Source organism: Leiobunum rupestre, chromosome 8, assembly GCF_980474605.1.
Source record: "Leiobunum rupestre chromosome 8, qqLeiRupe1.1.hap1, whole genome shotgun sequence".
In the NCBI taxonomy this organism is placed as follows: domain Eukaryota; kingdom Metazoa; phylum Arthropoda; class Arachnida; order Opiliones; family Sclerosomatidae; genus Leiobunum; species Leiobunum rupestre.
Genome location: NC_143391.1, coordinates 15,520,347 through 15,536,212, shown reverse-complemented (window position 1 = coordinate 15,536,212; position 15,866 = coordinate 15,520,347). Strand labels below are relative to the sequence as shown.

The window sequence follows — 15,866 nt, the reverse complement described above, 5'->3', positions numbered from 1 at the left end:
CTGTCGGGGAGTGGGAGAATATTATTGTTCTCAAGGTTAAGGGTTGGTGACGTAAAAAACCCTCGTGGCTTCACTCCAAAAGGGTTAAACGAATGGGTCCCTACCACCGAGCGGAGAAAATAAGTTTTTTTCCGAAGCTTTGTGTCTTGGCGGATACGCGCAAAATGAGCCTTTTCCGGTCGTCTCTGAAGGCGGCAGAAGCTTGAAACCAGTAGCACCCCGGATTGCCAAAGTCGCGAATAAGCGCCCACACTACGACATTTAAAACTTACGCGCCTCACTTTCTTTAAATCATTGTCTTCCGTCGAGAGCGGCACGGGAAAGCGGCGTGGCGCGAAAAAGAAAGTCGGGTTATCGAGTCTATCTCTGAAGTTTAAAAATAAAGGCGCGCTCAGGGTCTCAAGCTCGAGTCGCGCTTAGAAACACCGAAGTTGAAAAAAAATATATAATTTTGATGTACAATGAAGAAAGAGAATTTCATTCTCATCTCTCTCGAGGAAGATATAAGCTATAAGAAAAGTCGACTGACTCGATCGCATCGCGCCGTCTAACGGCGTTCGTACCCCAGCGGCGTGGTTAACAATGTGCCAAGTTATGATAAATATGCAGTTTGATAAAAGACGTAGCCAGTATCGGGACACGGGCGAGATAGAGAGGCATTTTTTACAACGGAAGACAAGGAGGAGAGTGGCACTTACGTCATAGGCAAGCTCCTCTGAATTTGGCGTGGAAACGGGACCTGAGTCTTTGCTGGCAGCCGACACTGTTCCATCCTGTTGAAGGCTGGAGGGCCGACTTCGGTCATTACTACTGCTGCTGTAGGTACTGCCAGGGAACGACAAAAAAATTACCACCATTACAAATGGGCTAATATAGACCACCTGGTAATAGACTTTTGTTGACGAAAGCTTTCGAACCATTAAATGTTCTATTTTAAGGAATACGCGTTTTATTCGGGAAACACACCAACCTAAAGCCCATCTCCAATTTAAACTTTCTGGCTGGACGGTTTTAAGCAGCGTTATTATATCGGACACCTGGAAGTTAAATACGATCTTATCTTCGTGGAGTGTTAGTCTCGCCTCACGAGGTAATACGCGGCTATTACAGTCGAAGTTGGTGATAAAAAATGAAAAGTGGAGAACTTTTCATCCGTCTTGGCCAAAATATGATATATAAATAGCCCTATTAGAAGCCTCACCTCTTTGATAAAAGATACTACTCGGCATTTGGTTTGTACGCGAGAATGAAGAGAGAGAAAAAAAGCCCGAAATCTTGGAATGGGTCCTAATTTCGGATGGAAAAACGACGGCTCATCGCGGAGTGGAAAACTTTGCCAAGATTTAGACTAGATATTTTTCATTTTATTTCCGACTGAAATTCGCGAGTCTCGGAGGGTTTTGGATTTCAGAAAAAGAAGAAGAAATAAATAATTCCTCTCTTCAAATCGTTTCCAAGGGAGGTGAGAATGGGAAAAACGGTACGGGGAGACTCAGCCTAACTCTCTCGCGGCGGAATAAAATACCGCCGTCAGTTTTTCGAGAGCCAACTTAAATCATTACTTCCCGACTTTAATTGCCGCTAATTTAAAATGTCTGGCTTGAAATATTTCGTTCGTTTCGCGGATCCATTTTAGCTCGCGATCAAGCCGAAATCCATTACGAGATTCTCCGCGATTGTTTCAATTTCAATTTAGACAAGGTTCTCTCTTTAACAACGTCCTATCAGCTTATATAGTCGTAGTCGATAGTTCAACGTAGCGGTCTAAAACGCCACCGACCACATTATTATACATTTTCGGCGGCGCAAACGTCATCAGGTTTGGTGTGTACAAACTGCGCTGCCGTTCGAATGCTACTCAGCTGGTCAAAAAAACATCATTGTTGCAATACTAATCCTTTGCTAATACTACGCAGTGATTGGTTAGTTCCATCATTGCCTTCGCTAATATTAGACAGTGATCGGATAGTTCGATCAGTCACTTCGCTAATACTAGGCAGTGATCGGATAGTTCAATCATTCACTTCGCTAATACTAGGCAGTGATCGGATAGTTCGATCATTCACTTCGCTAATACTAGGCAGTGATCGAATAGTTCAATCATTGCCTTCGGTAATACTAGGCAGTGATCGGATAGTTCCATAATTCCCTTCGCTAATACTAGGCAGTGATCGGATAGTTCGATCATTCACTACGCTAATACTAGGCAGTGATCGGATAGTTCGATCATTCACTACGCTAATACTAGGCAGTGATAGGATAGTTCGATCATTCACTTCGCTAATACTAGGCAGTGATCGGATAGTTCGATAAGTACCTGCGCTAATACTAGGCAGTGATCGGATGGTTCGATCATTCACTTCGCTAATACTAGGCAGTGATCGGATAGTTCCATAATTCCCTTCGCTAATACTAGGCAGTGATCGGATAGTTCGATCATTCACTACGCTAATACTAGGCAGTGATCGGATAGTTCGATCATTCACTACGCTAATACTAGGCAGTGATAGGATAGTTCGATCATTCACTTCGCTAATACTAGGCAGTGATCGGATAGTTCGATAAGTACCTGCGCTAATACTAGGCAGTGATCGGATAGTTCGATCATTCACTTCACTAATACTAGGCAGTGATCGGATAGTTCGATAATTCCCTTCGCTAATACTAGGCAGTGATCGGATAGTTAGATCATTAACGTCTCCAATACTAGGCAGTGATCGAATAGTACGATCATTAACGTCTCCAATACTAGGCAGTGATCGTAGAGTTAGATAATTAACGCCTCCAATACTAGGCAGTGATCGTAGAGTTAGATAATTAACGCCTCCAATACTAGGCAGTGATCGGATATATAATAACTGGCTTCTCTAATTCGATCTGGTTCTATTAAGGAAAAACTTCGGTTCCAACTTTATTGTCGTCCTTCGAATGTTTTTGTCTTTTGAACGGAACATTTGAAAAAGAAAAACGTGAGCTTTATTGAGACAAATCGTCGTGTATTCGTTATTTCGAATGCCCCATTTTTCCAAAATATCCTAAAGCATGCCCATTCCGATTGAGAAAGCGCTGTCTCTTCCGAAACCAGCTTTCGTCGCGGTAATATTTCTTACAAAGAATTTAGTCCCTAGCTACGATTCCGGTATATATTTAGTGTCAATAAATGTTTATGACCCGCGCATTTTGCGTTTTGTTATTCTTGGTGTACTACTTGGAATCCACGTTGTTGCTTTTACGCCTCAACGATTACACGCCTCGCTTTTCTGCAAATTTATTGCCTCGGGGTTACGCTAATGAATCACTAAATGAATTTAAAAAAAGTGTCGTCGTTATTTGGGTTAATCGCTCGCGCCTTTGAAGTTGGTCGTGGTAAAATAGCTCTTTCTCGAACTTGACCCGATCAAAGATAATTTACTGGTATTTTCGAGTGACTTAATATCCTGGCTTACCTTTCATTTGGCATATCACTGCTAACCGCGCTGGATGACTCGGAATCGACACTGTGGAAACTCCTGCATCCTTCGTCTCTCGTTTCCCTCCAGTCCTCCTTCCCATTATTTAACTTTTGGAGCTGTTCAGAAGAGAATGAAAATATTTCGTTAAGACAGAGCGTTGATTGAGCTAAATGAGAGCCGTATTCAAGTACCAGTCTCTCCGAATGGGAAGACCTTGGGCTACTGTCGGGACTGCATCCAAATTGCAGGCTATTTTCCAATTTCGTTAACTGCCTCAATGTCCTTTCCAAAGAATCGAGTCGTTCTTGCAACTGCGTGGAATTTAAGTTACATTTTCGTTAAATCGCTAAAACAAATGAGAAATGGCAACGCTATAGCGCCGTACTTCGCAAACTGTTTGACTGATTTGATGTTTCTTGATATGGAACGACTTTTGCTCTTGCTCCACTTGTTCGCTCAAAGCTTTTTGTTGACCCACTAGCTCCGCCAGTCGCTCCTAATTTTGACATACGCGTTGAATTAATACTTTGATTAATGACGTGAAGGAAACCAAGTTTTACTTTTCGTTCCTGAATGACTGTCGGCATGTCCGTGATGGCCAACATGAGGGCTTCGCGTTCTTCCTCCCGGTGAGTTTGCGATTCCAGTTGCTGAAACTCCAAATCTTCGAACGCCTTCTTTTCGGCTTCCATCAGTTCTTGCTCGCGTTTGTAACTCTCTTCTAACGTCTTTATCAGCTCTTCTTTCTCTTCAGAGGGTTCGTTCTTCAACGTGTCAATTTTCTCCTTCATCTCCGTCAGGTTCAGTTCCCGATCGTGTAGTTGTTGTTTCGCGGAGTCTAGCTGTTCTTGTTCCTAAAATGCCACCGAATTATCTTTAAAACGTCTTTAAAGTGCCAAGTCGTACTGGTTTTATAACAAATGAATAATATTGAACCTCTTTCTTGTCTTTTTCGGCCAGCTCCGTCAGTTTCTTTTCCTCTTCTTGTAGCTTCTCTAATTGTTTCAACTCATCCATCAAGAAATTATGTTCCTCTGTCTCTTCGCCAGCCACCAGAGCCAACTCCATATCCAACTAAATTAAACGCTCGTATCAATACCCAAACAACGAAGATTCGTATTTAAGTTTAATACTTCTCTTAGAATTTCATTTTCTTGAGCTTCTATATTGGCCAGCGATTGCTTCAGAGACGATATTTGACGAACGCATTCTATTTTCCATCTGCACAGCTGCCTCAATTCGTCGTGTTTTTCCGGAGTGGTATTCTGTATTTAAAAAATCAATTTAAAAACCTTGGTAAGTAGTTAATAGATTCAATAGAAATCTTACTTTCTCCATCTGTAACACGGGCGTTCTGTTTTGTCTGACCCACAATTCTTTCCTCAGTTCTTTGGGCGCGACTTCAATGTCAGCTTTGACCACGATTTGTTTCTTGTTGTACTCGGTCAGAGCGTGTTGATTTTCGTAAAATTCCGCGTTCGCGTCCATCGTCGAATCCTGGACGTTCGGGAAAGCTAAACTTCCAACACCCATATGGGGACTAGTCGATTGCGGATCCGTTTGTTCGTTGGAAACCGATCTTCCTTTGGATAAAATTTCACTAAGTTCGTCTTCCGAAGACGCGGGTTGCATCAAGGCTTTGGGGTTCATGATGAGTGTCGCCCCTTCGACAGTGTCCGTGAATGAATTATTTAAAGTGGCGGGGAGGCGGTCTCGGGGAAGGGAGCCGTTCGTTTTAATGCCCGTGTGACCTATGGAAGAATGGGGTGGCAGCGTGTTGACGTGGCTATGGCTGTTGGACGTAACGTTCGTTTTAACGTGAGGCGTGCTGGTTAGGTGAGGGTTCGCTAAGCCGTTAGTCGGGAAACCTTGATGCGAAAGTCTGTCTTTAGGTTGAGTTCGGTTTTGTTGAGCTAAGTTTCCTTTACACGACTGTCGTTCGTACTCGGCGCACATGTTCAGTATTTCTTCCAAGCGATGCTCTTCGAACCTTCGTTGTTCTTCGTCTTTTAACCTTTCCAGACGAGCCTGTTGGTGGACGTTAGTTGTGAGACGGTTATTCTTATTAAAGATTTGGATAGCGAAGGATATACCTTTCTATGCTGTTTCTTCAGCTCATCTTCGCAAGCTTTGAGGTTCTCTTCGCTGTTGCAGACGCTGCTGTGAAGATGAGGGGAAGTAGGCGTGCATCTGCCCGACCAGAAATGAACGGGCGAACGACGAACGCAGATCGGTTCGGGCGTCCTGCTTTGAAGACCCTGAATCCTCTTGACTCGTGGCGACACGGGTGACCCTTCGAATCCCAGCGATCTCACTGTCCTGGGATCAATTTTCGGCGAAGGAATCGGGCGTGGGAAGTGGTCCTCCATTCCGTTGGGTGACCAACTAGCTCCTCCCGAAGAACTGGAAGGCGACGAGGGAATTCGCACTCCTTCGTGCATGAACCATTTCTGCGTGTCCTGCGACGTCATTGGCGGAGATCGGCTGTGGGCTAGATACTCGAACCGAGATACTTTTTCCACAAAATCTGAACTTTCCAGCGGAAGAAAAGAATTGCCATCGTTTTCCAACACTGACAAGAAAAGGTAGAAATTCGCTTCGTTATTATTAATAATTTTTAACTACGATTCATTTCATAATCAACTTATAATAATATTATTTCGCGCTTAAAGTCATCTAAGACAAACTAAAAACTTTCCTTTAACCCTTTCCTCTAATTTCACAAAAGAGTTTAAAGTCCTAAAGTATATCTTAACTATTTCACGTTAAATATTAACAGATTACGCTTTCAAAACAGGCTGTACAATTAAACGCGAATCGAGGTATATGTTAGATTGCCCAGCTTGTTTAGTATTTTTAACAACAGGCCATAAAAACTATCCTATTCGGCCTTTGGATTTTCTCCGACATCTGTTGCGAAAGCTTTCAATTAAAATATATAAAAAAACACAATATTTTAACACCAGATGGAGGCGCCGTGCCAATATTTAATTGAATGACTTCGAAGTCTGTTGTTAATCCTGGCTACTAAAAAAAAATAGTTCTTGCCAAGTGTGAAAGATGCTAATCCTAAATCAGTAAAAGATATTACCTGGCATAAACGCAGCGGGCGTCATGGAGACTCGTGCACCGGGTAAAATTTGTTTGATAATTTTGGCTTCTTGAGGGTGATTGAAACGGAAGAATGTCGACCGTCCCAAACATATCATCGATCCTATTCAAAAAGTATTCAATTAGAGATCCCCGTACAAAAATTAAAAAGCAAATACGAGAGGTAATACGGAGAGTTATAAAGACTTAAGTCGACGCCTTACCCTCAAATACGTCCTTCGTTAGCGGTTAATATATAAAGGCACCCAATTATTATTAGTTAAAATACAGTTTAATTTACACCTCCGAAATCGGGACAATGAACGAGACTAACCTTGCGACAATCTGGTGGGGGCCAAAATTCTCATGCCGTCCAGGGCGACCATCGATGTTAAAGGGAAAATAGTGACCACTCCCTCGTTATTCTCGATGAAGCAGTGTTCCGGTTCGATGCCCGTTCCTTCGACCACGATATCACGTTTGCTCGATGCGTCGCGGGTTCCAATTGTGGTTCTACCTGTAAGTACATTTGTTGCGTTCAACATTTTATACGTGTAGGTTGAGTACGATTTGAAAAGGCACGTTGCATTCTCGTACGAAAGGAGAGAGAGGTTATTGGTTATTTTTTCATCCGCAGGTAGCCGGGGCCGGGGGCGAACTCACCTTCGGATAAAGGGTGAATAGTGACGGCGGTGCTCAGTCTGCCTCCTCCCAAACTCACCAAATGCGGTCGATCAGTTTCGACGCGAACTGATCGATTCGTTTCCGTTACTTCCAAACCCTATAGCAATTGATTTTAATATTTTACACTTTATTGACTTTAATAACTTAATTTAAAAATATCGAACTAAATTCGATTTTTAACTAATTACGTAATAACATAAGTACCATAATATTCATAAGTACGACATTTCCTTTTCTACCGACGATTTTATTTTAATGATAATCGGTTTCGCCAACGACCATACAAATCATTGCGTGGCTATGGACTGACAAGTCTCCGCAAATATCCGTCACTTATCTTTTTGGTAGATCAGCTAATTCTAATTGAAAATTGCAAAAATAACGTTTACTTTGCAAAAATAACGATATTAACACAAAATTGACTATTATAAATACTGGATTCGTTTCTATTTGAGAACTAAACGCGTTTTAGCTTGTAGTTATCACAATCACACTAACCTAGCAGTAAATTTGGCACCGAAGAGAGTCGAGAGTGACGAAATTTCCCTTCAGAAACTTCCGATTACGCAATCACTCCTTAGCGGATTATCATTAACCTAAATCATTCAGCGTCATACTTATGTATATTATGTTACGTATAATAATAATTTTTATTATAATTCTAATAATTAGAAACAATTACAGATGGATTTTAATTTCAATATATTCACCCTTTATTTTTTTGGTGTTGGTTGCGCGAAATTGCGATGGAAATAAAACTTAATGAATATACGTGTCATTTTACGCCTCAAAGTCTATTTCGAAAATATGTCACTTTTGTTTTATATTTCCACCGCTAACGTCGTGCTTTATTTTTAAGTTTGAAACTAACCTGTTTCGAATCTAGAAAAACCCAAAAAAAAATCCCGAATGTATTCTCCAACGAAGCGCGAGCGATATCCCAGCCTCTTCTGACGTCATAAGTGGCTAGCAAAAAGTAGTTATCTACTGTAATCCCGAATGCTTGCTCCCGAAACGGACACACGTTAGACCTTATAATATTACAGTTAGATATTAAAGGAGCTATGGCTTTGAAGATTTATGGTGGACAATAAATTTAAAATTAATGTCACAAAGTAATTGGCGCTAGTAAAGTTAAAAAAGTCGTAGCGTGTATTAGCAGAAGATTTTTAGATTTAATTCATACTCTTTCACACAGACGATTGCCATCTATGTTTAGGTTTTGTGATTATAAAGCTGACAAATTCTGAATATATATACGAAGTATGCGATGATAGTACTAGAGGCAAATTCTATTGTCCCATATTCTTAGGTACCTGAATTCATTCTTGTTAAAGTCTACCTGCACCCAAAAATTAAAATTTAATATTTTATTAGATTATGTATAGTTGTCAACACGGTCAAAATTTCATATTAAAATATTAATTATTTTATAAGTAATTCCAAATAGAAAATGTGAAAACCTCCGCTTTCAATTGACCGAAAACACGAAAACTTGAATGTATGACGTAGAAGAAGCCAAACAAAATATATTTTACTCAAACCGCCCAATTGGCTAGATCATGATTACGTATGGCAACGTTTGGCTACACCCTAGAAATTAAAAAGCCTAATTTCCAGGACAAGTTATGTCGCGTTGTACGATGAAAACATAATTAACATTAAGAAATAGAGGGCTCTGATTACCGTATCATGGTTTTAAATACCAGTGCGGTATGAAAGAAACATTTCTACCAGGGAATAATTATTTCACGGTTGGCGCTGCTGAAGTCTAAATGAGTACATTAGCGACACGAATTAAATCTTATTTACATTCGAGACCGCCAAATAAACTAGCACCTGTGACCTCAGTGATGCTATTAATTAAGTGACGCGCCCTTTTAAAAACGGAATTAATTTCTATAGAAGGGGCTATAAGGAGATGTACCGAGAAAATAGGAGACAGTTCAGGTAAACTTTAAAACTATATATATAAGAAGTAGTAAAACAAACTAACGAGTTGGGATAAACTAAGATTTATTAGTAACGTAATGCGGTACTTCGACCGATAAGCCTTCCAGGCTTAAGCCTTAGTTATTATCATGGAAGTCTTGGCTCCCATGACGTCAGCGGTGGCATAACAAACATTTTAAAAGTGTCAAAAATAAAATCCGAAAAACTTAGTATCCATTATTTTCGCTTGAGGTTATAATTACTTATTAACCAATCAAAATAATTTTAGGAATTTTCTGTGCTCATAATTTGAAATCTGCTCTTAATAACGACCAAAAAAATTGGGTGACTTTAAAATTTCGTGCAACCAACACTTTAAAGTTTACAATTTGTCAGCTATAATCTAACTATTTTCCTTAACTGCCCCTGATTTATGTAAATAACATAAATTTTGAGTCACCAAATTGCAAGGGCTAAACGTATTAGTTATACCAGAAGTGTATAATATATCTCTTATAAAATAAGTATCCCTAAAAACATTTATACTATCAGCATATTCCAAGACAGTTTCAAATAGGCGCGTATTTCCCGCCAAATCACGGATGCATACACCACATTTACCACGGGTACTACTCCGTTTGAGGATGTAAATTGTAAATATTACATTTGGGAAAATGTTTCAAGCTTGCACTAACTAATACAGCGCTTTTTTGGCTCGCTTAAAACGCTAATATACTTCTCCCCATAAACAAATGTGTAGCTCACTCTGCGCATGTGCGAAAATATCACAAGAAGCGGCCATATTTAAAAAACCGGAGTTCGGTGTATTTGCGTCTACAGATTTTTAAACGTGATTGCTTATTGTGATACCATAAGAGTAAACCACTCACATAGAGTGGAAGGCTATCAGCGTAACTTGTTAACACTTTCCGTACGCAACGTCTTGTTTTCGAGGCGTGAAATAAACAAGCTGGATAAAAAAGTAAGTTTATACTCTAAAAAATGTAAAAACAACACCATCGCTCTTCGGACTATATTTATTCACGCCTCGAAAACAAATTGTCCCGTTAGGATTATTGTTTGACGCACTTCCATAGGGCATTCCACTCTATGACTCGCGTGATACCTTCGCACTTGCATAGTCGCTGTTTCACATATTTATCCCGATAGAGGGATAGTGTTTAGCGCTTGCTATAGAAATTCTGTGGCACCGAAAGGTTCCTATATTTATTAGTCCAAGTTTCAAGCGGAAGTACAAGAGATACGTTATTAGCTTATGGTTATATATGGTATTTACTTTAGACGGTGAAGGCGTTGACTGAGTTCGAAAGGCAACTTCGTTTTCGACAACAGCAGAATTGTTCGGGAAAGAATTCCCGGGACTAGACAGGACTCCGACTGACGCCATTGACGGGTAAGTGCTCTCTCGGATAAAGTTCTTTTGTTATTCTATTTCATCTGAAAAAGAAGAACGTTATCAAGGCGCATCCCACGTATTGCCAATTTACGTAATAGGTATTATCTCTAAATGTTTTATAGTAAAATAACTCGCGACATTACTAGAGTCGATAAGAGCGTACCTGTTGAGGAAATATTAAGGTCGTTCGCGCCAAATATATATCGAAAGACATTCTATTTGATAGGACCGAGGTTGTTAAGATTGAACCGAGATTAACGACTTAAAGAGATTTAAACTGCCCAACCACAATTTTTTTCGAGCGTCAACCCAAAACAATGCGAAACTTAGTGCGCGTGGCATTGCTATCTACATTTTTACATCGCTAAAAATGGGAAAAATGGCCTAGCTTTTAAATTTCTCGGAGAGAAGGGATATAAAAATAAATGTAAGCTTCGAACCTCTCCCGGCAGCGGGAAAGGTTGAATGACTGGCTTTGTTTACTTAGACTTAAAATATTCCGTTCTTTTTCGTCTTGGCGATATAGCGCGCCCCTTTGTTTTTAGTCGTACAGAAATAAGAAAGGGGGCGGTGGAGGGGGCGGCAATTCACGCGCGCCCAAAAACACGTGATGCACGTGCTATTTAGATCCGACTTTTCTCCAAAATGTCGTTCTGGCGCAATCTTGCAACGTATATTTATAGCGGTCTTCCACCCCCGTTCGCTCACGTTGGCTAATTCGTGACTCCCTTCAAATGTATAAGAAGGGCTCCTCGACGAAGCCACCCCTCCAATAATAAGAAAGGCGCCATTCTGGAACCGCCACCCTATAGCCGTCCTCCCCAAAAATGAGTTGTCTCCAAATATTTCGAGAATCTTTACCAAGGTTCGTACAAAATTTCCGGAGTTAAATTTCCTGACATTTCCAGGTTTTCCCTGACCAAATTGCCAAATTTTCCTTGAGCATTTTTGTAGAATAAATGAATGGTTTGAGGTAAAAATCTTGAAAAATATTTTCTTTCGAAAATTTATTTGCCTGATTTTTTTGGGGTCATTTTAAAAATCCCTTACTTTTTGGACCATTTTCAAATTCCCTGACTTTTCCCTGACCTTTTGGAAACATTCTCAAATTCCCTGACTTTTCCCTGAGCTTTTGGAAACCTTTTGAAATTCCCTGACTTTTCCCGGACATTTTGGAATTATTTTCAAATTCCTTGACTTTTCCCTGACGTTTTGGAAACATTCTCAAATTCCCTGACTTTTCCCTGAGCTTTTGGAAACCTTTTGAAATTCCCTGACTTTTCCCGGACATTTTGGAATTATTTTCAAATTCCTTGACTTTTCCCTGACGTTTTGGAAACATTCTCAAATTCCCTGACTTTTCCCTGAGCTTTTGGAAACCTTTTGAAATTCCCTGACTTTTCCCGGACATTTTGGAATTATTTTCAAATTCCTTGACTTTTCCCTGACGTTTTGGAAACCTTTTCAAATTCCCTGACATTTCCCTGACCTTTTGGAAACATTTTCAGATTCCCTGACTTTTCCCTGACCTTTAAGAAACCTTTTAAAATTCCTTGACTTTTCCCTGACGTTTTGGAAACCTTTTCAAATTCCCTGACATTTCCCTGACCTTTTGGCAACATTTTAAAATTCCCTGACTTTACCATTTTTCCAGGTCGTGTACGAACCCTGTTTACGTAACTTCGCTCGCTTTTTAACACGCCAATATGTTACGCGTCTTCATTTATCCAGAGAAGATCTCGTACAGCGTTCGGGAACGATCTAGGGGGTAGCTGTTTCGACGAAATAATTAACATTTAATTACTTCTTTTTTTCCCCCGAAGTACTCTGTTTTTTTAAGCTGACGCGTCTTTCTTTTAGAAAACAGACGGGATTTCGTATAATTACCATTTATTAGCATAAATTAAGCTGACGCGTTCCACATTCTCAACCGTGATTAATTAACCGTGGTAAGCTCTCGGGTGAATTAAGTTGTTTACATCTAGTCCGTTGACGACCTCTGCAGGGGTTCCCTTAATTCTTTCCTTTCGTCTCGCTAATTAAACTTCGCCCGAGGACGTCGCCATTCGTTTCCGATATCGGTCGAAACAAGATGTGTCGGAATGTCGCTCGATGACGCGACGCGAAATTGACACGGCTATCGCCACTTTCGTAGAGGGAACTTTCGCGTTTCTGATAGATTTATAGAACCATCCGCTCCCACGAGAAAGCTTCGAGTACTTGAGTAACGCGACAACGATGCCTCCAACGGATAGCGCTCTATTGTTTCGATGACAAGAGGTTGAAGGGATGTTAGGTTCGAATTTGCACCTACCGCGGCGAATAAGAGGCAGTTTTCGGGTCAGTTTCGATAAAAGAGTATAAACACGCGTCCTAAGTGTATATGTACGAGGGAGGCGCATGAGGTTTCCATCAACGGAATCATCTTTTACTTTTCCCTCGTCTGGTAGGCCAAGGCCTAGAGACTCTCCTTTTCCCGCGCTGGTTGGGGCTAAAACGCGGATGCTTGCCAAAGCGAAATACCTCGAAGCCTAGAAAAAACGAGACGGGAATTACTCCCTAGAAGTCGTAAATGCGCAATCATCCCAGGGCTTAAGAGAGAGTCGGAATAAATTTCACGCTAAATGGGGCTCTCACTTTTTCTACAAATACGGCGTGTTCCATATGGCCCGAATTATCGCGGATTGAGGAACGCGTTTAATATTTAATGAAAGAAAGCGGTGGCTATAGCTGTATCGGCGACGCGAGGGGCTTGACTAGCGGTCCCACCCCTGAAACGTCTTAATGACTCGGCGTGTTTTCCCCCTCGGAACACTAATGGGAAATGGGCCTCGGTGGAACGGTGACGAAATAAAGCCCGCAACGAGGTCTGTCTCCCGAGTTTAATTAAATGTAAACGCCTTAATGAACTCCCACGCTTTGAATTGGCCAGAGAAGACCGGTTTTTATCCTCTCCTTCCGCGAATAGGATAAATAACAGCGGCGCCGGAAGGCGTCTTGGATTCCCAACGAGTCGAGACTGACCGGATCTCGTGACACGCCCGCCTCCGCTATATCCGGGGCCGTCTCTGCCCCCTTATAATCATCGCGGTCAGAGCCTTTTAACTATACGTCATATTATTGACTTTTCCCGAAACCGCGCACGCGCGTCGGCATCCATCGACTCTTCGCCGCTCCTTTTTTGACAAATTCCCCATTGTCCATTTATTAAAGCTAGACGATTTTCGACGAAGGGTAGTACGACCCTGTTGTCCGTCGCTAAAGACCCACCGTCGCGCTTGGGCCATTATTTAAGGCACACTGAATGTTCGCAATGGCGGAAATGATTCGCGCTTCATTACGAAAAGAGAAGCGACATAATGGACATCCTTTTTCTACGTGTCAACGGTTCGAAACCTCGAATGATACCTCTTGCATTATCTCATTGGGTGCGGGAGGGTGGGGGAAAAAAGCCCACTTCGTTTTCGTAGGCACGCAGTCAAAAATAACAGGAAATCATTCGACGTTATAATAAAGGCGTAGGAGACTGGTCGGGGGGAGACTGAAACCCTTTCGCTTTTTTTATTTTCGTTCCTTAAATGATAATGGCGACTAAAGTGCCTCTAACGCTTGCAGAAGAAAGGTCGCTTCTTCGAGTGATATTTCTAAGAGATAAAAACTCTTTCGTTGCGTCTATTCATTAAATTGATCTACGCTTTTCGAGATCTTTTATTTAGTACGCGATGTCTTTGAAAAATATCAGTCGAGCCGTTTCTTATCTCTGTCGTATCTAAATAGCTTGTAAGGAAGTTAAAGAGTGAAAATATTTCAAAACGAATAGTCTAGTTAAAAGAATACGTATGAAAAAGAGTTGCGTTTTTTTTCTTCCAAAGTTTATAGTTGGAATTAAAAGGATCCGCGCCGAGGGAATTTGTTGCTGAAAAACATCTGCTTTTGCGCGGAGGTCACGATCCTTTGCTCGATTTAAGAAGCGTATCGGAGTCTCTATTTAAACTGGGTGCACCCCTGCCTCGACATGTACGCTCTCCTTTATTATATAAGAATAAAAACAAGCCTAGAGGGAACGACGCACCCACACTCCGCCAGCGATTCGAGAGGGTTCCCCATAGCCAAACAGAAAGCCAGGGTTATCATCCCCAATTTTCTTTAATACGCCTCTGTCTAAATTGAAAAACAAGACCCACACCGTAGCCTACGCTCTCCGTAATTCGTATCCTTCAGATACGAAATCGGAAAGAAAATAGAGAAAAATATATAACAGCGGTTCGAAATAAACTTATAAATTCGCGCTTGGCAGTTGGGAAAATTCACTACGAGCTAATATTATCATCTTCCGTGTATGTCGAAGGATACTAGTTTGTCCCAGCGACGCGTTACAACCCCAAAACGAGGCCCCTTTAATTTCTGCTACCTACGCGTATTCGACCAATCTAACCACGCAGATTACGTGGACAGATATAATATATACCCTCCCCCTACCCCCCGGTTAGAATGACGTTATATTTCTTAGTCAGCTAAGGAAAAAAAATATATTTAAAGAAATCGTTTAATATTTTCACAAACACGATTTTTCCTTCTGGAAAATATTGCGTGGGTATATTTAAGAAATTAAACGTCTCTCTCTCTCTCTCGTTTGGTGGAATATAAACGAACCATTCGTTCTATCATAATCCAAAAGTCACTACTTAATAATTTACCTTCGCTATATCGCTAAAGATATACGGGGCGACGAAACGAGAAGCGTTTCGGTTTACCGTTACCGAAAAATTACGAACACCTGCTTATTCGTTTTATAAGACGTGGCTCTACAGCGTGCGCGGGTGATGGCTGTCTAGATTGATTGGGAGGGGAAGAACGACGAAAATTAACGTATAAAAGAGCCCGTCACGATGCCAAAAAGGTGTCTTGAGATTATGTATGTATTTACGAACACCCATTACGCTAATCGGGAAAAAAAACCTATTCGACACTCGAACCCGCACGGAATTCAGGAGAACGCTATTACAAATTAGTCGCGGTCATTCATACCTCTATCGACGAAACATTTATCACAACATCCTTTCTAATTCGAACGTCACTTTTTACGATAACGTTAAGACTAGGGGTTATGTTGTAAGCTATTGGTTCAGATTCAAATTCCCTGACTATTCCCTGTTTTCCCTGCCCATTTTAAGTTATTTTCCCGGACTTTTTAAGGTCAAAATTTGAAAGTTTATAACTTTTACATTTATCAGAAGTTAATAAAATAAATCAACTTATATTTCAGTACAAAAGTTATTTCAACGTTAAAA

General features: G+C 40.9%; 1 protein-coding gene across 2 annotated transcripts in view; it reads right to left on the bottom strand.

Annotated features, from left to right (window-relative positions):
- The window catches only part of LOC149932476 (uncharacterized), a 32,730-nt gene that overhangs the window by 14,247 nt on the left and 2,617 nt on the right, over positions 1 to 15,866 (bottom strand). The window contains exons 2-14 of one of the 2 annotated variants that reach the window (XM_090156697.1): positions 10,456 to 10,616; positions 7,206 to 7,323; positions 6,877 to 7,059; positions 6,544 to 6,666; positions 5,546 to 6,024; positions 4,782 to 5,480; positions 4,586 to 4,717; positions 4,389 to 4,526; positions 4,013 to 4,306; positions 3,838 to 3,948; positions 3,644 to 3,763; positions 3,447 to 3,568; positions 699 to 825 (exon numbers count right to left, since the gene is read on the bottom strand). In XM_090156697.1, the coding sequence (XP_090012823.1) occupies positions 699 to 825; positions 3,447 to 3,568; positions 3,644 to 3,763; positions 3,838 to 3,948; positions 4,013 to 4,306; positions 4,389 to 4,526; positions 4,586 to 4,717; positions 4,782 to 5,480; positions 5,546 to 6,024; positions 6,544 to 6,666; positions 6,877 to 7,059; positions 7,206 to 7,323; positions 10,456 to 10,566 (2,757 nt within the window). In that variant the 5' untranslated portion in view covers positions 10,567 to 10,616. Of the gene's footprint in view, positions 1 to 698; positions 826 to 3,446; positions 3,569 to 3,643; positions 3,764 to 3,837; positions 3,949 to 4,012; positions 4,307 to 4,388; positions 4,527 to 4,585; positions 4,718 to 4,781; positions 5,481 to 5,545; positions 6,025 to 6,543; positions 6,667 to 6,876; positions 7,060 to 7,205; positions 7,324 to 10,455; positions 10,617 to 15,866 lie in introns of those variants that run through there. The other variant, XM_090156698.1, reaches the window with a different exon arrangement.